At 48.5% G+C, this 24,837-nt stretch overlaps 1 protein-coding gene and 1 pseudogene across 1 annotated transcript; both read right to left on the minus strand.

Moving 5' to 3' along the window:
* Window positions 1-1,703: 1,703 nt before the first annotated feature.
* On the minus strand, window positions 1,704-10,093 carry THEM5 (thioesterase superfamily member 5). Its single transcript, XM_003990639.5, has 6 exons — window positions 9,765-10,093; window positions 8,148-8,349; window positions 6,802-6,940; window positions 2,615-2,725; window positions 2,162-2,286; window positions 1,704-1,862 (listed from the first exon to the last, which is right to left on the minus strand). Exons 1-6 carry the CDS (start codon window positions 9,885-9,887, stop codon window positions 1,819-1,821), a joined length of 744 nt encoding a protein of 247 aa, XP_003990688.1. The 5' UTR covers window positions 9,888-10,093; the 3' UTR covers window positions 1,704-1,818.
* Window positions 10,094-13,224: 3,131 nt separating this feature from the next.
* Window positions 13,225-14,027, minus strand: LOC102900061 (annotated as a pseudogene).
* Between the last annotated feature and the right edge of the window lie 10,810 nt (window positions 14,028-24,837).

Below are 24,837 nucleotides of genomic sequence, written 5' to 3' on the forward strand. Positions count from 1 at the left end.
CCTTGCCTCCTGTTTCACCGAGGAAGCTGAGGTGCTCTGGTGTGAATCCTCTCAACCTCCCATCCTGCTTGGTATCAGAGTCACTGATGCTGTTGCCATTTGTGCTCTTGATCCATCTCTAAGACCAGACAGCTGTTCTGTTGGATGATACCTCTCTCTCTCCTAGAGTTTCAGCCTCTCTCCACTGGCTCCTTCCAAAGCAATTTATAAATACACTCAACCCTCTTTCTTTAAATAACCTTGACAACAACAACAACAAACAAAATTCTTAGAAAGAATCATCTAGAGTCACTTTGTCATTTCCATCCATTTTTCATTCAACATAATTTGGATTTTGTGCCCACCTTCCAGCAAAGAAGACCTCACCTTCCTTACTGCCAAAGGCAAAGGACTGTTTTTAGTTCTCATCTGTCTTGCTTTCTCTTAAGCATTTGACACTGCTGACCTCTCCCTCTTCAGAATAGTCACTCCTGTCCTATCTTAGGCCTCGAGTGGCTCTTTGGTCCTCTGCCCCAATGTTAACCCTTTGTGTGACCAAAGGTTCTATCTCTGAGCCCTTCCCTATCCTTCATTTCTTTCCCCTCCCCTCCCATCACTCTGTAGACTTCTCTCCCAGCTGTCCTGTGTCAGTTTTCATATTGATGACTTACAAACCGAGTCAGTTGTTCACCAGTCTTCAGCTCCAGACCACAACATCCAGGTTCCTGCTGGTGCTTGCCACGTGGCAAAAGTACCACGGGCACGGCAGGCTCAGTGTGTGAGAAACTTAACTCATTGTCTACCCCCACCTCAGAACTGCTCCTCTGTTCTCCCAGCAAGGCCACCCGCCATCCCCAGGCCAGAAACTTGGAGTCATTCTGGAAGATTCTTCTTCACAAATCCAGTACATATAATAAGTGGCAAAGTCTCACACTCTTGTGTGTGTAACATTTTCCATCTCTCTCATTGTCAAAGCTCTGACTCACGACAGAGCCTTCCTATCTCTAGCTGGGGGGTTTGCAGGGGCCTCCTAGCCAGTGTTCCCACCGTCAGGCTTGCTGACTCCCCCTTTACTGCCACCAGAGTCGTCTTCCTAAAAAACAAAACTTTATGTCCGCCCGCTGACGGCCTCCACGTTAAACCCTTTAAAAGCTTCCTTTTGCCTACAAGACAAAGTTCAAGTTGCATTAGCCGGGTTTGGGAAGGTTTCCATGGTCTGCTCCTGCCCTGCCCCCTTCTCTTTCCCTAAACTCCTGCCCTACTCAAAACCTTGCTCTTCTCCAAAGTCACTCTGCCCTTTTACCCCATTCCTTTGCTTTTACTATCCCTTTTGCCTGGAGAGTCCTCCCCTTCCTTGCTTGCCTGGTGAACACCACTCAAGTTTTGAGACTCAGTTTAAGCACTGCTTCCTCTAGAAAGTGTTTTTTTTTAAATCTCCTTTATAGAGTGAAATTGACCCTTCCCTTTGTGTCTGTACTGCACCTGCGGCAGGAGCCAGGGTGGGGTGGCAGGAGCTGAGGGCCCCCTGCTTGTGGCCTGCTGTTGTTCACCTCAGCACCGGGGCTCTGTCTTTGTCTCTCGTTACTGCGTGCTCGGTGCCTCACCCAGGGCCTCGACGTGCAGGTGCTGAAGAAATCTCTTGGTTGGTGATGATGGGAAAGTGGGTGTGTGGGGGGTGCTGGCAGGATCTTGGCTTCCCACTACAGAAGGGTCTTAGCCTGAGAAGGAGTTGTGAATCTTTATTTACTCAGAGGAAAGTGCCCTCTTCTTCATCTCACCAGTCACTTCCTGGAGACACCTCCTTGCTCTGCAGTGGGTCCTGAGCAGGCACAGTGACTGTCACTGGGACAATTCCTCTTCCAGCTGCAGCTGAAGGAAAACACCTGCAGGAGAAGGGCAAGCTGAGTGGCAGGAGCTGGATGTGGTGCACGGAGCATTTGCATCCTGTTATCTAGTACCCGATCCTGTCCTTGTGGTACAGGTCCGGCCACTCATACATAGAAAAAAAAAAAATCCTAGCCGGGTTCTCCCTCATTTCATCAGAGTCTACAGCAGGTGCCCATTCCCACTCTAAAAAGCTGGACCTCAGTTTGGGACCGGATCCTCAGTATTCTTCCTTCCATTTGTCCTGAGGGTGATGGTGGCAGGACAGAGTCTGGGCTGAGGCTGAGAACCTCCTTACCTGAGGACTTGGCATAGACTCTCTGCTGGTCCCTGCTCTGGGCGATGCAGGACATGTAAAGCTTCTGGTCCTCGATCTTTTCCACGTCAACATTCAGCACAGCCAGAGAGCCCACAGGGATCAAACTGAAAGAGGGTGTGGCTTAGCCCAGCCGTCATGTGGCTTAGCCCAGCCTAACCCTGGCCACCATCCCTTCACTCCTCTTCACTTCATCCTTCTCTTCAACCCACCCTGCCCCAAGAAACAAGTGGCCCAGGGCTCAGGGCCCATTTGCAGGCTCCTGGAATCTGATGGGAGAGGCTGTGCTCTGGCCAGGGACTAGAGGAACAGCTTAGCAGCAACTGGGGGAGGAGAGTGGCAGACAGGGCTCCTGCACCCAACACTGAGGATGGCCAGCCCTCAGTGATAAAAAAAGGTGTGACTTTGGCTGACATCTCAAGGATTCATACTTACTTTTTGAACCTGATGTTGAGGCTTAGTGTGAACAGCCCCTCTCCAGCCAGGTAAGCAGTTTTAGAGAAGGTCTCATCCATCATGGCAGCCAGGGACCCTCCATGTGCAAACCTGGGGGTGGGGAGAATAAGGCCTGGGCTATGGGCCTCCCTCTGACCCCGACCCTGCCCATGGAATCACCTTGCCTGTACCTTTCTCCAGGATGGGAAAGGAAACAGAGTAGGATCCCAGCTGATCAAACTGGCCAAAGTCACTTCAGCCTTTCTCCCGTGTTGCTTCAGCATGTTAGCACCCCCTGACACAATTATCTTATTTTGCCAGGAAAATGTTGGGCTTTTTTTTTTTCTGATAAAGTTCATGGAAAAACATTTTTCTGATTCATCACCTAACTGCTGGCAGCAATTGCCATCATTTGGAAAGGTGCGCTCATACAGGGGAGGGGAAAGTCCCTGTACTTTTTGGCTTGGGCTTGGAGGCGCAGCCTGGGGTCAGCCCCCACCTTATCTGTCACTATAGCCAGTGCCAGGGCCAAGCCTGCGTTTTCAAGGCGGCTAAATGTGAAATGTGACCTCTGCCCTCTCTAGTGCCTTCCGAGCAGCCAGTAGGCTGCCTGCAGAAAGGGCCTGCTTCAGCAGGATGTGCAAACTCTTGCTTTACTTAAAGTGAGAGAAATGTTCATTCTTATGTAAACTGACCTGCATGCCAGAGCTACTTCACTGTTGGTGAGGTTGGGGAACATAGAAGGGTGTCCAACTCTAACAGATAGCACAAAACGGATTCAGGGTTCTCATTTTCAAAAGCCTGGTTCTCCATGGACCAGCCCAGCTGCCCCACTGTGCTAGCATGGATTCCTCTCCTGTTCTCACCACCAGGAGGGGAGAGAGCTGGGGGCCATGGAACCACACACCCACCTGGTTTGACTCCACCTCTCACTACCTGTTTGATCTTGAGCAAGTTGCTAAATAAATAGTTGAGCTGCTAAATTGCTAAGCTGTTCTGAGCCTGTTTTTCCACTATAATTTGTGAATAAAAAGAATTCCTATTAAGGGGCCTGGGTGGCTCTGTTGGTTGAGTGTCCGACTTTGGACACTTCCGGTGATGATGTCTTGGTTTGTGGGTTTGAGCCCTGTGTCAGACTCTATGCTGACAGCTCAGAGCCTGGAGCCTGCTTCAGATTCTGTGTCTCCCTTTCTCTCTGCCCTTCCCCCGTTCACACTCTGTCTCTCTCTCTCTCTCAAAAATGAATAAATATTAAAAAAATTGAACAAAAATAATTCCTATCTCATCAGATTACATGAGGTAATGTTTACAAAACCCCTCGTGTACCTCCACATTGCTTGAAAGAGGGATAAAGGAGTTGATGCCGAAGAACCCCAAACCCACTCTTTCCTTATCCTCACTGGCCAGGCAGGAGCCCATTGGCAAGTGTGTGGATTCTGCAGGATAGCCCTTGGCCAGCCGGTAACCTACCCCTCCTAATTGCCTATGGGCTGGGTGGGTACTTATGACAAGATAGAAAATATATATTGGTGTCTGCCTCTGATTCCTGACACAGTGCTGCTGAAACTCTAGTAATTTCCTGGGTGATGGGACTGTCTTGTTCTATTGAGGCAACTCTGGGCGTGCTCCTGGATGGCTCCTGGATGGGGGCTGTCCCCAGAAAGACCAAGCTATGATTAAAATCTTGGCACTTTCACCTTCCCCCACCCCATTCTCTCAAGAAGGGAGGAGGGCTAGAAATGGAGTAAATGACGGATCATGCCTGTGTGAGGAAGCCTCCATAAAATCCCAATGGTGCAGGGTTTGGAAAGCTTCCAGGGTGGTGAATGCAGGCACAGTAGGAGGGTGATGCACTCTGACTCCACAGGGACAGAAGCTCCTGCATGCATTGGGGACCCTCCCAGACCTTGCCCATGAACGTGCTTCATCTGACCATTCTTCGGTATCCTTTATCAGACCCTTTAATAAACTGGTAAACATAAGTGTTCCCTGGAGTTCTGTAAGCCTCTCTAGCAAAGTAATTGAACGTGAGGAGGTGCTAGTAGGAACCTCCAAATTGTAACCGTAGGGGCCAACGCAAGCCACCACAAGATGGGCCAGTTTGACACGAAGATTATTTTAAATAATTTTTTAAATGTTTTTAAAATGTTTATTTATTTTTGAGAGAGAGACAGAGTGTAAGCAGGGGAAGAGCGCAGAGAGAGGGAGACATAGAATTGGAAGCAAGCTCTGGGCTCCGAGCTGTCAGCACAGAGCCTGATGAGGGGCTCAAACTCACGAACCATGAGATCATGACCTGAGCCGAAGTTGGACGCTCAACCGACTGAGCCACCCAGGTGCCCCTATACACTATTACGTTTGATTTCCTCTTGTTCATCTGTCTCACATCAATATGATTCCTCATCCAGCTAGAAGGACCCTTGAAGGCAGCAGGAAATTCTTGCTCCCCAACATAGCCAAATCAGACAGAAGTCGTGGGAGCCTGGGGGCCTGCTACTTGTGATTGACATCTGAAGTGGGGGGCAGGCCTGTGGACTAGCCCTTACTCTGAGGGATCTGATGCTCTGTCCAGATAGATGGTGTCAGAATAGAGTTAAATTGCAGGACACCCAGCTGGTGTCACAGAATTGCTTGGTGTGGGGAAAAGCCTTCACCCGTGTGGTGATAAGAAGTGTCAGAAGTAAAGTGTCCTGTGTGAGCAGTAAGGAGACACACAGGAGAGAAAGAAATGGTAGAGGAGAGCTGGGTTTTTCCCTACAGAGTAGACCGAACTGGGTGTTTCTTTCTATTCAGTACTAATCTCCTCTCTGGACCCCTCAACCTACTGACCTCAGTGTTGGATGGTCCTCCTCTGTCTTTCCTGCCCCACATCCATGAGCCCCTAAATAAAAGCTACACTTCACCCCCTACTTGGGGTTTTCCTCTTTAGAAGGAAGGGGATCCCTGACCTGTGCAGGGCTCTGACCTAGTCCCCCAGTGTCAGCATGCATTAGTATGAAAACCAGTGTCCCCATGGAAGACCGCTTTTGTATTGCCAAGGCGACCAAGGGCTGCAGTCTGAAGCCATGGCCTGTGGAGGTGCTGACATCGATTAAGATCTCCGATGGGGCACCTGGGTGGCTTAGTCGGTTAAGTGTCCGACTTCTGCTCAGGTCATGATCTCACGGTCCGTGAGTTTGAGCCCCACGTCAGGCTCTGTACTGACAGCTCAGAGCCTGGAGCCTGCTTTGGATTCTGTGTCTCCCTCTCTCTCTGACCCTCCCCTGTTCATGCTCTGTCTCTTTCTGTCTCAAAAATAAATAAACATTAAAAAAAACCAAATCTCTGAATTTAACGGCTACTGAGTCCCTCTCAGGCCTTGGGACCCTAGAGCTGCCTCCCCCTTTCTCCCTCTGCCTTGCAGGGACTCTGGCACCAACAGCTTTCAGCGATTGTTTAAAGGAACAGTGACAGAGCAGAAGGCAAACAACCACAGACTTAGTGGCACAGTGGCCTTGGGCAAGAGGCTAAAGGCTAGCTTGATTTCCCTTGTGGAATTTATGTCTAGCAGTCTATTCCAAGTTTGAAGACAGCAGAACACAATAGAGAGATCGGTGGACCCAGATTAGAGTCCTGATCTGTCCTTGATTACCCGTGCTCCTGCGGGCAAGTTACCTTACCTCTGTGTGCCTCATTTTGTCCACGGGTAAAATATGAAGTTTGGGTAGATGGTGTCTGATAGCTATATTGTGCTGTATGGTTCATGAGTATATACAATATTAGTTTTCAGCCACTTAGGCAGATGGATATTACTGCCCCAGGTTTCAGGTAATGAGGCTGAAGGCCAGAAGTTAAACTGCCTGCTTGGGGTCCAAAGGCCAGCAAGGCAGAGCAGGACTGGAAGTCTGGCTCCACATCTTGTCCTCTTCCAAGGTCACCACACCCTTCTCTCAAAGTGGGCCCCAAAACCACCTTCTTATTGGGAAATATTCAGATCTCCGTAAGGAGGCTCTCCTTGTCTGAACAATGGGGACTGGAGCAGATGACCCAGGATGCCCTCTCAGGCATGATGTTGAGACAGAAGCCCAGTGCCCACTACCCCCACCCAGCTCCTTAAGGAGAGGTACAGACGCCAGGGCCTGGTGTGTGGCTAATCCATCAACTGAGCAAGCCCAGGAAGCAGCTGAGGACATCCACCCAGGCCTTACCCTGGGGCCCCCTCCAGGTAGGGGCCAGGTTGGAAAAGACAGATGGACTTCTTCTTGGATGGGTGGAAAAAAATGACATACTCGTAGCCTTGTCCTTCCACTTGGAGGCACCTGGTAAAGATGCGCCAGTCGCTTTTGTCTGGGGAGAGACAGGAAGGGCTGTAGCTGGAGGGGGAGTTCGTGATTGTATGGGGCCCATTGGGATGCAGGGCCAGCCATTTAGCACCATGTCTGGAGCCCTGTCTCAGGCACAGGGTCTAGGAGAGAACCAGAGGACACCCAGGCTCTGCAATCTGAGAGTGAAGACAGAGCCCTCTTCTCAGGGATCCCTCAGTCTGGAAGGAGGAATAGTCAGGAAGTTCCCTGGCTGAGTGTAGAGATAGGATCAGGACCAGATTAAGACTTTAACAGATCTTAAACACTGAAAATTTAAAATGTAACATGTAATTCATATATAATTCAAAATAACAGACAGTAAAATACTAAACATAGTCAAATAGGAGTGCTGGCTGGCTCAGTTGGTAGAGCATGTGACTCTTGGTCTCAGGCTTATGAGTTCAAGCCCCATATGTGTGTAGAGATTACTTAAAAATAAAATCTTTAAAAAACCCAAAAAGTAAAATAAGTGCAGAAAAGTCTACCAAAGTTCTGGTTTTTTTTCCCCCCAGAAAGACAACAACAACAACTACATCCTTTTTTTGATGAATACCAAGTTCTTCGAAAAAAAAAATTATTTTGGTGACCCTGCCTTGTTTGTGACATAAACCTAAAGGTCATCTGTCTACTGGACCACCCATTCATGAGTAGGCAGGAAAACCACATATGTGAATGAGACAAGAAAATAGGGACACCCTCTGACACACACATATGCATGCACACACAAGAAGAAAGACGAAGGTGGAAAGTTCTATCCATCTGGTGGGTGTTTTGGGAGACTGGCTATGGGCCCAGTAGAACAAGGATGGTATGCCAAGGCCTGCAGTGAGGGTGGGGACTGGGTGGAGAGGACGACTTGGGATAAGGCTTGACAATACGGAAGAACACCAGGTAAGAAGGCAGAGGGCAGGGGGGCTGCTCTTGGCTGGGAGCAAAGGTAGCCACTTGATTATATTCTCTTGGATGGGAGGTGGGGAGCTAGAGACCAGAGAGCATACTCTTCTTTTCGCCACCTGCTGGGGCTGAAAGTATAAGGAGTGGGGCAGACACAGAAAGGACTTCCAGCTGAGAACTGGAAGGGAGTTTGTGTATCTCCTTCCTGAGGGTGGAGAGTCAGTGCAGGGCAAGGGATTGGCTGAACCCCCAGGTGGGCTGGGTGTGCCCAGGGGTCCTCCCAGACCAGCCCTTACCTGAGGTAGCTGCTAACCCGAATGGGAGCTTGAGCCCCTGGATGTGGTCTCTGTTGGACTTGAAGGAGGGTAGTTTGATCCAGCCATCAGTCTTGGTCTTCTCCAGAAATTCCTGGTACAAGTTCAGCATGTCTGGACACCAGCTGGCATTGGGAAGGGCATAATCCTTCAAATCCGTCTTCTCCAGGCAGAATCTTGAAACCTGGGCAGCAAAATCAGGGAGACCAAACAGCTTCCTGGGGGAAGGAGGCTGCTGCTTGGGCTGTGAGACCTGTAGGTGATTTGCTCCTGGGTTCCTGGCTCCTCAAGCCCTTCCACCAGTGTTGACATACAAGAAACAGCCCATTTTCCTTGTAGAGGGTTTGGGGACACCTGTGGGTGACTGGCAAGGAGATGCTAAACTGTAAAGGAAGGGGAAAAAAAGGAACCAGGGCTGACAGGTAGAGGCATACTGCTGTGTGGCGGTCCCGTTTAAAACCTGTGAACTCTCCGGGGCGCCTGGGTGGCGCAGTCGGTTAAGCGTCCGACTTCAGCCAGGTCACGATCTCGCGGTCTGTGAGTTCGAGCCCCGCGTCAGGCTCTGGGCTGATGGCTCGGAGCCTGGAGCCTGTTTCCGATTCTGTGTCTCCCTCTCTCTCTGCCCCTCCCCCGTTCATGCTCTGTCTCTCTCTGTCCCAAAAATAAATAAAAAAACGTTGAAAAAAAAATTAAAAAAAAAAAAAAAACCTGTGAACTCTCCTTTGAGGCTGAGAACTGCTAGTCTGAGCCCCATTGTACAAATGGGGAGACTGAGGAAATATGGCTAAAGTTTCAGGGAATAAAACTTCCCATAATAGCAAATACTGCTCCTATTAATTGAAGCTTGTGAGCGTGAGAACTGATGGTCAGACTAGAGCCTGTTCTGAGATACTGTCTACCCTACGGGATGCGACCACAGCTGTTGAAGACCACTATTACCACCCCCACACCTGAGGGGCTACTCCAGCTCTGACTACAGCTGTGAGTGTGCCTGGGCAGAGTAGTTCCTTTGAAACACGGTTTTGGCACCCACAGAAGTGTGATACCATCTGCGAGACAACGTGAGCCCTCTATGGCATTGAAGGCTCACGGATCAGTCACTGCTCTGGGCAGTAGGCCAGCTGCTTTGCCAAACCACACACAGACCCCTCCATCTGGAACCCCCCAACTCAACTGCAGTGGTCTGTGTGCCACAGAAGGAAAGCGACTTGTTGGTGGCCACACAAGATTCAGACCAGGACAAAAGTGTCCTAGTGGCTTTAGTTTTGGATCCTGGCTCCTTGGTTTCTTTGTCTTCCTTCCTCCCCACCTTCCTCCCTCCTTCCCTTCATTCCTTCCTTCTGTAATCTCTGGGCCCAACATGGGGCTCAAACTCATGACCCCAACATCTAGAGTCGCATGCTCTACCAACTGAGCCAGCCAGGAGCCCCTTGATCTGGGTATTCCAAGAGCACCTTCCCTTTGCCAAATCAAATAGCTTCCCACCACACTGCCCACCTGCCCATCCATGATCTGGGAAGTGGAAATTTGGAGTGCTCTTTATGCCTTAAGCCCCCAAGAGAAGGGCCACCTGCCTGGCTGAGCTGGGAACTTACTCACCAGGGAGTCTGTGGAGGATCCAAACGCTGAGGTGCGGTTGAGTCTGGGCAGGACGTGGGGGGCTCCAGGAAGGACTCTGTGGTGGCCAAGTCTTATTACTGCCTGGAAGCCTCTCCTTATCATGGCTGAGTGTGAGGATTGGGGCTGGTGGGGCTGCTGGCAGGCTCTTAAGGAAGCAGCAAAGTGAGTGAGTGCTCTTTAGCTGCACCCTGGTGCTGTTGGTACAGCCAACTCTAAGACAAGTCTCTCTCCCCTTCTGTCACAAGGTTTTCATCAGCAAGCTTCTGCAGATGATTAGGCAAGATGGGGCTGGTTTGACACAACACCCACAGATGCTTGGGGCCTTTAGCTGGTCCCAAGCCCCACCCAGCACTTGGGGAGGGGCCAATGCTGTTTGGGCATGAAGGTTTAACAGGACTGGCCTGAGTCCAGAAAGAAGTATTTGTTAACGAGGCAAAAAAAATACATAAAGAAATAGCATATGGTACATGGAGCCTCAGAGGGCTGCCCTGAAGTGTTTGGGGAACAATCCAAGAAGATCCCCAGAATGATAATGGAGGTCTGTCTCTTGACTGGAGGATGTTGGGGGAGGGTCTGTGTGTGTTGGTGGTGGAGCCTTTGGGGCATGTGGTCTGCAGCAAGACCACGAAAGCCCTAGTATGGTCCTGGCCCTCAGAGAACCACCTCACAGCTCTCAGTTGCCCCTTCTGATATCCCAGTCAAGGGGTGGCACGGAGAAGCCTCCACCTGCTTGTCCCTCGTGGGGATACACACGAGAAGGGGAAGATCTTAGAGGCAGAGACAGAAAATCATTTGGATGGGGCGCCTGGGTGGCTCAGTCAGTTGAGTGGCTGACTTCGGCTCAGGTCATGATCTCACGGTCTGTGAGTTTGAGCCCCGCATCGGAGTCTGTGCTGACAGCTCAGAGCCTGGAGCCTGCTTTGGATTCTGTTTCCCTCTTTCTCTGCTCCTTCCCCGCTCATGCTCTGTCTCTCTCTCTCTGTCAAAAATAAATAAACATTAAAAAATTAAAAAAAAAAAGGAAATTATTTGGAAGGAAGCAGCTTAGCCAAGGTGCTCTCATGCTTTGGGAACCCCAGGGAAGAGGCTGTGTGCTGAGGGTGAGGTGGGGAGATGGACAGTGGTGGCCTTGTCACTGGCAAGCCTGGAAGAGAGGCGGCTTTCAGGGGAAAGGTGGGAAGAGTGTTCAACCAGTGTCTGCAGGCCAGTGGGCTTTTTTGGTGATGATATTTGTTCTGTTGAATTAAAACTGCCAGTTTTCAACTATAAGTCCCAGTTTTTAGTTCATTGGAGAAAAGCATGTTCTGAAGGTCAGAACTGTGCGAAGGTAGATGATGATGATGATGATGATGGTGGTGATGATGATGGTGGTGATGGTGATGATGGTGGTGGTGGTGATGATGATGATGATGGTGATGGTGGTGGTGATGATGATGGTGGTGGTGGTGATGATGATGGTGGTGGTGGTGATGATGATGGTGGTGATGATGATGGTGGTGGTGGCGGTGATGATGATGGTGGTGATGGTGATGATGGTGGTGGTGGTGGTGATGATGGTGGTGGTGATGATGATGATAATGGTGATGGTGGCGGTGATGATGATGGTGGTGGTGGTGGTGATGATGATGGTGGTGATGGTGATGATGATGGTGGTGGTGGTGGTGATGATGATAATGATGTGGTGGTGGTGATGATGGTGATGGTGGTGGTGGTGGTGGTGGTGATGATGATGGTGGTGGAGATGATGATGATGATGGTGATGGTGGTGGTGAGTTTTGGCAGTTTCTGAAAGACCAGACAGATTTAATAGGGAAGTTTACAGATTTTGTCCCACCTGCTTTCTGTGTTTGGCTGCCCCAGAAGACTAGAATATAAATATTTTCATTATGTCCTGTGAAGGTTTTTTTGCTTGTTTGTTTGTTTAAGAAAAGTTTTACTGGGGCACCTGGGTAGCTCAGTTGGCTGAGTGTCTGACTTTCAGTTCAGGTCATGGTCTCGCGGTTCGTGAATTTGAGCCCCGTGTCAGGCTCTGTGCTGACAGCTCAGAGCCTGGAGCCTCCTTCGATTCTGTGTCTCCCTCTCTCTCTGCCCCTCCCCTGCTCATGCTCTGTCTCTCCCTCTCTCTCAAAAATAAATAAACATTAAAAAAAATTTTTTAAATTAAAAAAAGAAAAGCTTTACTAATGTGTTATTATTTCAGTAAAGTTATTGCAACAGGTGTAAAAGGCATACATTATCACAGGCTATAAAGTAACAAAGGAATTTTATACAATTAAAATATTACACAGACTGATGGGATTTACTGAATAACTAACAGATCCATAAAGGAAACCAAGTCTGAAATATGAAATCCAGTAGCACCTAGAGTATCTCTGAAAGTAAAACTTTTAACTGTTTCATTCTTTCCTAATATATTTTTTAACTTTCTCCCAAATACAGTGCTCTCAAACCCCAAAGATGAATGAAGGGCATAATAAACCATGAAACCAAAAACATATCGCCAGAAGAACTATAAACATGGACTCGGACTTAAGAGTTTTAGTTGGAACTCACTGAACTTACTGTACTTGAACCAATCCTAGGATTTCTGTGCACTGAATACTGTATATGAGGAAGGTCTCTCAATCATAAGGTTTGCCAGTAGGGACAAGTTAAAAATTAGGAATATACGGTATTATTCCTATCAAATATTTTTTTCATAATTTATGTTTATAACAAAACTATAATTCAAATATTTATTATACTTGCTTATTACACATTCAGGGACAGGGCAGGGACATTTATGTGTTTGATAGTTTAGCATCCACTTTATTGTGCTTACTTATTTTTGTAAGGAACACGCAACACATACTACATCCTCCCAACATTCAAGGTAATGCAATAGCAAAATTCTCCAAAGAAAAATAACTGGAAATTGCACTAAATACTGTTTTAATTAGGAACAATTGCTATAACAAAACAAATAACATTATGCATTATTTTTCCAATGAGCTTCAGTTGGAGAAACTGAAGAGCAGAAATCGATCTTTAAGATTTTGGTCATGCAAAACTGGTAATTCTCTGAGATCTGGGAGATGCGTCAGCAAAACCACAGACACAGCCTACCTTTCACCAAAATCCTGGAGAAAAGTATTTTCTGACTTTGGGGGAAAGAAGACTGAACGCTGGCTAAGATGGGACTTGCTGAAGTCTCGAGCCACCTGGGAAGCTGGCCCCAGGAATGAGAGAACCACCATCCTGGTGGCAGATGAGAAATTAGCTTTGTGTTGAGCTGCCTAATGGCTTATTTTAACAGCTGTAAAAAAAAATATTTTTTTACATTTATTTATTTTTGAGAGAGAGCACAAGTCGGGGAGGGGCAGAGAGAGAGGGAGACACAGAATCTGAAGCAGGCTCCAGGTGATGAGCTGTCAGCATAGAGTCCAACATGGGGCTCAAACTCACAAGCCATGAGATCATGACCCGAGCTGAAGTTGGCCGCCCAACCGATGGAGCCACCTAGGTGCCCCTCAATGGCTTTGAATAAAAAAAAAAGTGAAATGCTTCATTGTGTTTTCTCAGAAACTAATAAAAAGATTACAGAGTCCTACACAGTTTGGAGACACAAAGTGGATGCTGAGTGACTAGAGGTCACTCCAGGTGTGGAATTTTAGAAAGTCCTTGGGGTAAATGGCGCCGTTGCTCTGGCAGCAGAGAGGAGGTAGGGGACACTCTGTGATCGGCCAGTGGATAGATGAGGGTCCCAGCTGGAGGAGCGATCTTTAGTTCTAGGTTTATCTCCCACTGCTCACACCTCTGTCTTCATAAATGGTGATGTCAATAACTCGAAGTCCTCTCTCAATAGGATCTGTCGGGGGAGGCCTTGGAAAGCATATATCTTCTCACTCTCCTACTGGGACGCTGTCTTCAGAACCTTCTCATAATGGGTTTCCATGCGTAAGAATATGGGGAAGCCAAAACAGCCTTCAAGATGTGATTGGCCCCAAGCTTCTCTGCTTCTGCATAAAGGTTACTTAGAGTTCGAATTGTTTTTTCAAACTGCTGCCTATCAATCCGGCTCTCCTTGGTCTGGAGCTGGCAGTGTGTGGTGCTGCTGTCGTCTTGCTGAATGAATACCTTCCCAGACACTGGCGCCTGCCGTGACCTCTTGGCGAGGACTGGCTGGGCCTGCCGCCTCCTCGGCCCTCCAGCGGCAGTCACACCGCCTATGTTGTCCTGTTCTGTGAATGTTTGAATGAAATTTATTCAAAGATGTGGAAACCAGGTTTCTCATCGTTTCAAGTCTCTGGGTCTAGCTAAAAATGCCAACATTTAAAATGCAGACTTTTACACAAAACAGGTCGAGGATCTCCAGATAAGTAGAAGGATCTGGGAACAAGTCACCTTTATGCCTATGCAGCAGCTGTTGGCTGGAGCCAGACGTCATGCCCTCTGGCTTGTCCCAGGCCTCCCCTGGTACCTGGCATCCCTCCATTCCCTTGCCAGTCTCTATGTGTGATACTTGATTGGGAGGATGGGACTCGAGGAGGAAACAGGAGAGAAAAGAGGAATCTTAAAGAGGGTACATGGACTGTAGAGGAATCGGAGGAAAAGGGGAGTAGGAAGAAGGAGGGGCCTGATCCCAGGAAGGTTATCAGAAGCCTCAGGTTGGCAGGTTTATCCTGATTCCAGGAAGAATCAATAGCTGAACCTGAGAAAAGAAATCCTTGTTTCATTGCCCGAAAGCTACGTGGGACCTAGCTTATCACCCATGCACAGCCAGACTTCCCTTGTAGATGGTACACCCCAGTGGGATCAGCATCTCTTGTTGCCTGACTAGAAAAGTAACACCGTCTGTGAAGTAATAGAAAATATATATAGTGGTCTCTGCCCCTGGTTCCTGAACACAGCTCCTAAATCCATAGGAATTTTCTGGGTGATAGGAATGTCTTTTGTTCTAATGAGGCAACTCTGGATAATGAGTCTCCTGATAGCTTCAGGATGGGGGCCAGTCACCAAAAAGACCAAACCAGAATTAAAAGCTTGGAACTTCCAGTCCCTGTAGGTTTTGAAACCCTTTGGGAGGGGTGCCTGGGTGGCTCAGTGGGTTAAGTACCAGACTTCAGCTCAGGTCATGATCTCATGGTTCGTGGGTTTGAACCCTGCATTGGGCTCTGTGCTGACAGCTCAGAGCCTAGAGCCTGCTTCAGATTCTGTGTCTCCCTCTCTCTCTGCCCCTCCCCCACTCAAGCTATCTCTCTCTCTCTCTCTCTCTCAAAAATAAATAAACATTAAAAAAGAAAGAAAGAAAGAAAGAAAGAAAGAAAGAAAGAAAGAAAGAAAGAAAAAAAAAAGAAACCCTTGGGAGCTTCCCTGGTGTAATCTGAAACCAGCCCATAAGGGAAGGGCAATGAGAGACCCAAGAAAGAGGCAGGCCACGCCAGGTTAGCAGGTGGCAGTTTTAAGAAGCAAAGGGAACTTATAGGAGAGGCTAGTCTTGGGCAGCAGCAGGACAAGTGGATCCCCACACCCACCTGCCACATTTTAGGTTGAGAGAGAAAGTCCTTAACTGGAGCCAATCATGTATACTATGCAGGCGTTTTCAAAACCACATCATTACTCAAAGCTGTGTCCTTGGAGCAGCCTCTAGGAGTAGTAAAGGCAAGTGGAACCCACATTCCAAGGACAGGGGAGGGGGTGGGGACCTCTGATCATCGGGGTCCAACTTATGGGTCAACTAACAGTCACGTCTTCTTGATGACCTTCCCCAACAGGTCCCACCCTCCATTCTTCAGGAAGGGGACAGGGGCTGAAGACTGAGTTAATGATCCATGATGTCTATGTGATGAAGCCTCCATAAAAGCACTAAAAGTACAGGGTTTGGAGAGCTTCCAGGTTGGCACACCCCAACTCTATGGGGATAGCAGTTCCTGTGCTCAGGACCCTCTCAGACCACACCTCTTCACCTGGCTGTTCATCTGTATCCTTTATCATATGCTTCATTATGTAATAAACCAGTAAGCATAAGTGTTTCCCTGAGTTCTGTGAGTGGTTCCAGCCAATGATCGAATCCGAGCAAAATGGTCATGGGAACCTCTGATTTATAGCCCAGTCAGACAGACATTGTAAGCAACCCAGGAACCCACCACTTGCCATTGGCATCTGAAGTCTCATGGGACTAAGCCATGAACCTGTGGGGTCTGCATCTAACTCTGGTTAGTGTCAGAGCTGAATTATAGGACATCTAGGTGGTGTTGCAGAGACTTGCTCGGTGTGGGACAAGGCCATGCATCTGGTGTGAGAAGTGCGGTGCAACCATGAAGGAGAAACACAAGAGAATTTTCCTGTAGGCCTTCTCCCACTTGAGTTGTTTCACAATTTTTGGTTAAATCAACTGTTAAATATTTACATCATTATGATTACAAAAGTGTTGTTCTCACACTTGCCAAGTACCAGTTATACATCCTTTCTTGTATAACTTTTATTTTCCTTGAGTTGATGATTACCAAAGTTCAGCTGGATGCTACTGTCCAGGGCAATACGAAAAACTGAAGGGGCTGTCCAGTGGGTCAACCTCCATCTCCCAGCTGGGTGGGAAGAGATCCAGAAGACAGAAAAGAAAAGAAATAAAGACCTGGCAATGTCTGTGATATTTAAGAGCAGTACAATGGGATCAATGGTATGACAGATTAAAGGTGACTAGAAATAAAGACATCTGAGGACATTTATGCCGATGGCAAAACCATAGGTGTGATCCTGCAGTCAGTGGCTGGAGTAGAATGAAGGAGTTTGTTCTAGGCCATTTAGGGAGAGAAAGACTTGGAATGTGGAGAAAGTGCTACTTTCTCCCCTTCTGACTCCTTTCCCCACCATTCCACACATGTCATGGATTCCCCGTGCAAAACTAAGACCCTTGCAGATGTGGGCTGGGAGGTCAGCTATGCAGGGAGGTGGAAAGGTATTGGCCAGTGCCTCGAATGGGTTTTTTTCCCAGCATGAATTTTGGCCCCAACCCTTCTTCTGTGTGAACTCAGCTCAGGAAAAACAAAGAAAACTCAGCTCAGAGGAAAGAAAGCATCTCCCCAGACCTGGACCCCCTGGAGATGCAATTAGAAAAAAGAGAGAAGTCAGTCAACATTCAGCATAATTCAGAACTCCCGTTGGATTTTGATTTAGCCTATTTGCCTGCTTGGTTCACTTTCTGTTTGGGACTCATGGGGGAATGTGGAGTCTGGGGGTTTCTCTCACTGCGATATGACCTGTCCCCAGAGGCATATCCTGGGCCAGACCTGAAAGGTAGGTGGTCCACAGGAGAACCAGCAGTGGTGTGCCCATCAATAATTAACAACCACTTCCTGTGGGGGTGTGGTGGGGGGGACCTCTAACTGGTAGCTTTTGCCAACTTCTGTGGTAGAAATATTCCCACAGCTGGCTGATTTCAAGCTACCAGTGAAACCACTTACCCTGACTGTGAGGCAGGGGAAAGATGTATACAGTTGGCTCCTGCAAGGTGGTAGGAACTGGCTCCAGCACCCACTGATCTAGAAATTTCTCTGGTGTGGCGCAAAGCAACAGAGGTAACCAAGGCCTGGTAGTTTCCATGGATCACTTCCTGGTCTCAGGATCCTTTCTTCCTTTTAGCAGCTCCCAAATCTAAATTCATAGCCACCCCTGTCTCTTTGGGAGTTCCCTTTCATCATGGAGTAGCCCTTAGTCTCCCCAGCCTGCCCTCCTCCCTTTCTCCCACTAAACAAGTTCACAGGACACTCTTTGCTTAGAGATACAACTGTAAATCACTAAGAGGAAACAGAAAAAGAGAAACACTTCCAAAAACCTTACAAAGTCCTCCTCAGTTTGGGGGCCCTGGAAGCCCTCTCAGACCATTCCAAACATGTGGTGGAGCTCCCTTGATGGGGGCCAGCCGGCTCCCTCCTGTGATGGTGGGTTCCCGGCACTTTGGAGTGGTTTGTCAGGGTGGCCCCATCTGGCCTTCTTGGATGAGGCAGGGACTTCCCTACTGGACTTCCTAGAGGTCTATGAACTCATTTCTTCCTGAAGACTTGGCTCTTGGGCTCACCCCTGCAATTTCTAGAGGGGTCCCAGACTGCTCGTGCCCTCTTTGTGACTGATCTTCAGACTGCTCAGGCTGGCCCTGACCTCAGGGAAGGGTGGTTTCTTGACCTTCTTCTGAGCCAAGGGTCAGGGGCCAGGCTGAGTGATGGGAAACTGAAGGATGCTCAGAGGCGGCCATCCTGGTCTTGCTCCACTCAGGAGGTGCTATGAAAGGACACAGGCCCAATTACCAGCTTTCCTAATTTCTCCGGAAAAGCCAGTACAAATCCAGGCTTTTATGTTATGTGAAACCTTTTTCTTTTTAAAGTTTATTTTGTTTATTTTGGGGGTGGGGAGGGAGAGAGAGAGAGAGAGAGAGAGAGAGAATCCTAAGTTGGCTCCATGCTGAGTGTGGACCTCCCATGACCCTTGATCATGACCTGAGGCAAAATCGAGAGTTGGACACTTAGACTGAGCAACCCAGGTGCCCCTGAAACCTTCTAACTTTTAAATGTTGCAACTAATTTATAAACATACTGCTGGAGCCAAACTAGACATCTCCGACTGGATCTTGTCTGGCAGGCTGCTGATCATGCCACCTGGTCATAAGCTCGTTCCCCGCTCTTCCTGCTCTTCTGCCCAAATCCCGTCTGACTACCCCCAGAGCAGTCCTTCGTTTATGGTTTCCTCCGGGAGGTATCATCCTGAGATTCATTGTACACCCTGGACTCCCACAGCTGGCCTTCGGAAAGGAAAATACGTGTCGCGTATTGAAAGTGATAAATCAGTTGCCTTGGCGTTTTTGCTTCATCCAGTTGTTAAGGGTTTTGGCCTGCGGGTGGGATGGGTGAATGAGCGGCTTGGGGAAATGCAGAAGCTTAGCCTCAGACTAGCCAACATGGCGGGGGGGGGGGAGGGGGGTGAAGAGGAACCCTGTGCTCACCAAACCTGGGCACAGGATGGAGCTAAAAGAAGCGGTTGCTAAGTGCTGTGCCCAGAAGGGCCCTGAGCAGGTGCCACCCAGAGAAGAATAACAGAGGGTGAACAGGGCTGTGGTGGAAGGCCCGGGGCCCAGGGGAGCTGGGTGGCTGACAAGCAGGGGCTAGCTCCAGGTGCCACTGCCCGGTATGATCACTGCACTGATGGTGGGGGTCCCAACAGAGTACAGGTAGGGGATGTGCCAGGACTGATGGAACCTGAGCTCCCCTCCCTCCAGATGTGAGAGCCCCTCCCACAGCTCAGCTGGAGTTACCTATTTGTGAACTACCAAGAGGCAGAGAGTCACGCCCTCGAAGCTCAGAAAGCGACAAATCCTGAATGGGTGTGTGGGCACACTCAGGGTGGGGCTCACAGTTTCCGGCGAGGCCTGTACTTGAAATCCCTTCTTCTTCAAACCTAGACAGTCACTTGAGAGGTGGTACCTTCAAATCAATGGGACTACATGGTGTCACTTGCAAATCTGCCTTACTAGTTTGGGGCATGAAGTAAGGTCACGTTCCATTTCCAAAACACATCAAATGGCTAACACTGCTCCCATGATATCCTGAACCGTTTCTCCCCTGAAAACTCAGAAACAGGGGTGTCACTGTGTGTTGAACTGGCTCCGTGGCCAAGCCTGTGAGCCCTCCAAACACAGGTGATGGTGACTTCACCAGCTTCTGGGGGGTGCCCAGTGCTCTGCTTTCCTCAGGTCACGGCCATCCTGGTGGCAGAGAGCGTGTCAGTCACATGGGCAGCCAAGGCCTGTGGCCCTGACTGGGTGGCACTCCTACTGACCAGTCACAGCAGGGGATAAGGTGAGGTGACATGTGAGGTAACAAGTGAAGGCAAGTCTTCTTCAGGCCTCCAGGAGGAACCTCCTCTAGGCCTTGGGAGCATGCTCACTGGGTGATTCAGCTGCCCAGTGCCCCAGAGGAGGCCTTGAACAGTGCCCTCACAGGGTAGGCTGCTAAGGCTCTCCCACCTCAAGCTCCCACCTCTGTGCTTCTCAAGCAAGGAACCCTCTCTTTTTTGGGCAACTTCCCCTGCTAACCCCCTGTAGCCACCCTTCTCCACCTCCCTTTCTCCCCAGCCGGGCCTCAGACCTCCACTTAGTCCACATGAGGGAGGCCCACTTACTTCTCCAAATGCTTCCCATCTGTCACTAGAGTTCTAGAACCCATAAACCCTGGATGATTAGCATCTGAAAAAACCAGTTCTTCCTTTCCTGGGGACTAGTAGGGCTCCATCTACACATCTCTGGGAGATGACAGGAACCATTCCATTCTTTGAGTGTCAGGTGAAGATTCAGTTTCATACTGAGCCAGCCTGACCTTGGATTCCTTCTTCGACGCCAGGCTGTCCAGCAGTGTCTGGCGTTGGGGCTCTGCCTTGGGTTCTGTCTATGAAAATTAGTAAAGAACCTGTAGAAAGATCCTTTCCTGAGGCCGGGGCTGCTGGCTTTCAGTGGGCCATGGGAGCTCAGGAGACGTGGGCTCTTTAGAGGGCAGCTCTCCTGTCCATGGCTGGGCATTGGGCACTGGGCACATGGCATCACCACTGTGCCTTGGTGGTCCTGTCAGCAAAGAATAATATCGTAGCCGCTCTGGTGCAGAGTTCCTTGGCTTAGAGAAAGCCTTGCTCCCTCCCTGGGGCCCTCTGCTAGTCTGAGGTGGCCTGGTTCCTGGACACTGTGAATGCCAGTGCTTTACTCCCTGCCCCTGCCTTCTGCAGCTCCAGAGTCACCTGGCTGTTATAGTGCACACATACACAGGGGCAGGCACGCCCACCCTCACAAACGTACTATGCATGGCCACACACGCTCATATATGTGCACATGTGCTCACACAGATGCACTCACGTATACACAGATATGGGTATATATACATGCACACAACACACACATGGGTTTGTGTGTGCATGTCTACCCATTCACATATGTAAATCATACTGTACACATGTATATGCAATGTACGTACACACGGGTGTACACACACTCACAAACACACAGATATGGCCATACACATGTATACATTCAGAGATACGAATGCACATGTATGGACACACATGGCGTTTGCATACATACTCTCATGCATACATGCTCACTCGCACACTCACATAAACACCACACATGTGCACATATTCACACACACGCATACACACTCATCTGTTTACATATTGTGATACTGAGAGGTATTGTGCCATGTATTGTTCATCATAGTTTAAAGTTTTGCTTCTCTTTTAAGATGTAAATATTTTAAATATTCCTGGCAAAAAAACCCAAAACCAAAAACAGTAAATATTCCTGTAAAGGGTCACACTGGAAGCAGTTATAAGTTATTTTATTTCTTAGTTTAACTGGGAACCTGAAAGTAGGTTTTGATGAGAAGGGGGACAACAACTCCGAGTCTGAAATTATGGAAGTAACATTTCCTTGGAGGCACAATTTTGTCAGGTACCCTGTCCCTGAAAGGGCATGGCTAGACCAGACAGAGTGACTTCTTTGAAGCGGAACTCCTACAGAGCTTCAGACTGTCTGATTTTGGAGGTGCCTCCAAAAGCTTTTGGTCTAAGTCCCTCACCTTAGAGAGGGAGAAACTCAAATTCATCGAGGTTAATCAAGTCTCCTAGGTTGTGTTTCCAAAATAGATCTGAATCTGTCTACTTCTCTTCCCTATGATCCACGTGGCCTGGATTTTATTCCAGGGCAAGACTGATTACTTAGGTTATGTGCCCTTTCCTTAGGCCAATGTCTGAAGTCAAGGGGATCAAGGGGATGAAGAGACTAGGGCTGGCCTGGTGCCTGCCCCCCACCCCCCAGGCTGTGACTGGGAGCCCTCCACAAATAGAATCAAAGGAAACCTAAAAGGGTTGCCTGCCTAGTCAGCATGGTTCTGTTAGCAGGAGACCAGGAGGCAGGGATGTGAGCACACCAAAAAAACAAAAAACAAAAAACAAAAAACAAAAAACAAAAAACAAAAAACAAAAAAACAAAAAAACTGATGGCCATGACTGTATCTTAGCAATTGTCTAGAATGTTCGGCCTCAGAGTTTCCAACAGAAATAAACACAAAGGTCAGTCGTGATGGGCGAGGGGCAGCCGAGGGGGTGAGTCCCAGTGTGAGGACTGTGTTTTGGGGGAGCAGGAATGGAGTGCAGACAAAGTAAGAGGAGGGGTAACGGTGATCACTCTCTGCTGAGGCTCATTAGATGCGTTACAGTTCAGATTGTCTTTAACTCTAGAGTTAGCGCTTCAGAAACTTGGGGACGTTGGTGTGGCATGTTACAAATGGATAGAGGACCTGGGTGACTTTGTGGAAGTTTTTTTTTTTTTTCCCATATTTTAGATATGACTGAGGTGGATATTCTCTTAAAAATTTTTTCTTTAATGTTTATTTATTATTGAGAGACAGAGAGACAGAGCATGAGCATGGGAGGGGCAGAGAGAGGAAGAGACACAGAAGTCTGCGCCATCCAGGTGCCCCTCTTTCTCTCTCTCTTTTTTTTTTTTTTACTTTGAGAGTGAGAGAGCATGCATGAGTGTTAGAGGGGCAGTGAGAAAGAGAGAGAGAGAGAGAGAGAGAGAGAGAGAGAGAGAGAGAATCCCAAGCAGGCTCTGTGATGTCAGCAAATAGCTGGACTCAGGGCTTGATCTCACGGACCATGAGATCATGACCTGAGCCAACTGAAATCAAGAGTGGGACCCTTAACCAACTGAGCCACTCAAGTGCCCCAAAGCTGTATTTTTAAAATAGCGCATTCCTCATGAGGATGTGAGGTTTAAAAACTTTTTTTTTAATGTTTGTTTATTTTTGAGAGAGAGAGACAGCACAAGCAAGGGAGGAGTAGAGACAGAGGGAGGCAGAGGATCCGAAGCAGGCTCCGTGCTGACAGCAGAGAGCCCCATGCGAGGCTCAAACCCACAAACTGAAAGATCATACCCTGCGCCACTCAGGCACCCCAAGGATATGGGGTTTAAAAGAGTAAATCCATACACAGAATTTAGCACAATGCAGAGAAAGTGTTCAGTAAAAATGTGTACAGATCCCCAGGTAGAGAAGTGATTTAAATAGGACACTCTTGCCCTTACAGAGAAGACAAAACCTGCTGAAACTTGGCTTCTGTTGGCTGGGACTGGACTCTATGCTCATCTAACGAGACGCTTACACCATGACTTAGAGCCTCTGGCTGGTGGAAGAGCTTGGTAAGGATATGTCCTTTTCCTTGTAGATCATTTGCCCAGGCTGCCTCAAAAGAGAAGTCCTCTGGCAGCCTACCATCTGTCAGGGTTTGTCACAGGGAAAGAAAGTCAGAGCCTGGGCCTCAGAGCTTGACAGCTTGGGTTCGAATCCTGACTGTGTGCCTTTGGGCAAGTTAGGTAGCCTCTGTGTGCCCCTATTTCCTTATCTGTAAAATGGAGTAACCTTAGTCCTTAGTTCTTGGTTGTCAATAAACATCTGAGCCCACAGGACACAGTAATGTGTTAAGTGTTTGGAGCTTAAATAAGCATAGATAGCTATAGTTAAGGAATCTCTCTCTCTCTCATATATATATATATATATATATATATATATATACACACACACACACACACACACACACACACACACATATATAAATAACTTACATGAGATAAACTCAACATACAATTACCAGAGAAGTGCCTGGTGAGTTACTACAGAAAAACATTAGCCATTTCTGGTTGACATACCATCCCATTTCTATCTCTGCTAGTGGAATCTTGTCAGACTGGCAGAGGGACAGGCACAGCCAAATCACCCTTCTCTCCACCCCCTCACGCACTCTTCCCCTGCAGCTAATGTCATGTGAAGCCTAGAGAGTCAGTGTGGAGGTAGGGAGGCAATTTGCATAAGGATCTTGGGAGTTTTCTAAGATTCAAAGTGTTTGAATCATGTCTGAAAGTACCCAGGTGGAGGAGGGAGATGCAGGGGGAGGCAGGAGGAGAGAAGGGCAGGTAGTAGGCAAGAATAGGAAGGGGAAGAAGGGTGTGTAAAGTCAGAGCCATAAGATGGCTGGACTCTAAAGCTGGCTCCTCTCAGCCCTTTGGGTGCCAGAATCTGCAGGCCACAAGTGGCCACATGCATGACCACCGCTGAAGAGCTTTGTCTATCCATAGAGCGCTGTAGCACAAAGAAGTGAGCCTCACTCTGGGAAAAGAATGTCCTCTTCTTGCCCTGTGCCCCAGAAAGTAGTGGTAGCTGTTGCCATGGAAGGAAGGTGGTGCCTGGGTAGCCACAGTAACTGTGGAAGAAAGACAGGGTCAGTGGGGGGCAGGCCTCAGTCACCACAGTGAACTAAGGGTCCACTGGAGAAATAACAGAACACCAGCTGCAGAGACTGGGTCCCTCAGTATCCCTACCCATTGTTTCCCATGTTAGGAACTAGGCCTGCCCCCTTGGTCCCAGGTGGCTCCTGGCTTCTTGGACTTCCAGCAGGAAGGAGGAGCAACCCTGGGGTGGGTAAAATCTGACTCACTCGCCTGCACAGATTAGGGGCCACTTATATGCATCTTATATGTTGAACTCAGGGCACATTCCATTAGACTAGCATTCAGTACTCGGAATGCTGTGTGCATAATTACAAATGACATTCAGGAAAATGAAGGTCCCAGCTGGCTCCCCTTGGAAAAATGTGGCCCGCCTTGAATTGTGGCAGCCCACCCACCTCCTGTAAACCCTTTCCTGCCCTCAGCCTTGTGCTTCCAGACAATGGCAATCTAGCCAAGTGCAGAAAAGGGACAGGGGAGGAAGGGGCCAAAACCTGAGGGCTACCAACTTTCAAGTGGACCAATCTACACTGACCTTAAGAATCTTCCTCCTTGGGGTGACTGGGTAGCTCAGCCGGCTGAGCATTTGATTCTGTTTCAGCTCAGATCATGATCTCGCGGTTTGTAGGTTCAAGCCTACGTCAGGCTCTATGCTGACAGTGTGGGGCCTGCTTGAGATTCTCTCTCCCTCCCTACCCCTCCACCACTCACACTGTCTCTGTCTCTCTCAAAATAAATTTAAAAAAAAAAAAAAAA

Source organism: Felis catus, chromosome C1, assembly GCF_018350175.1.
Source record: "Felis catus isolate Fca126 chromosome C1, F.catus_Fca126_mat1.0, whole genome shotgun sequence".
NCBI classification, from domain to species: domain Eukaryota; kingdom Metazoa; phylum Chordata; class Mammalia; order Carnivora; family Felidae; genus Felis; species Felis catus.

What these genes read in the sequence shown, in the direction of transcription:
- THEM5 (XM_003990639.5), bottom strand. Translation starts at nt 9,887, where the DNA reads ATGATAAGGAGAGGCTTCCAGGCAGTAATAAGACTTGGCCACCACAGA. An exon ending in CGGGTTAGCAGCTACCTCAG is followed by an intron (nt 6,941 to 8,147) that starts GTAAGGGCTGGT and finishes GTCTCTCCCCAG; the next exon opens with ACAAAAGCGACTGGCGCATC. An exon ending in AGTCTATGCCAAGTCCTCAG is followed by an intron (nt 1,863 to 2,161) that starts GTAAGGAGGTTC and finishes CTTCTCCTGCAG; the next exon opens with GTGTTTTCCTTCAGCTGCAG.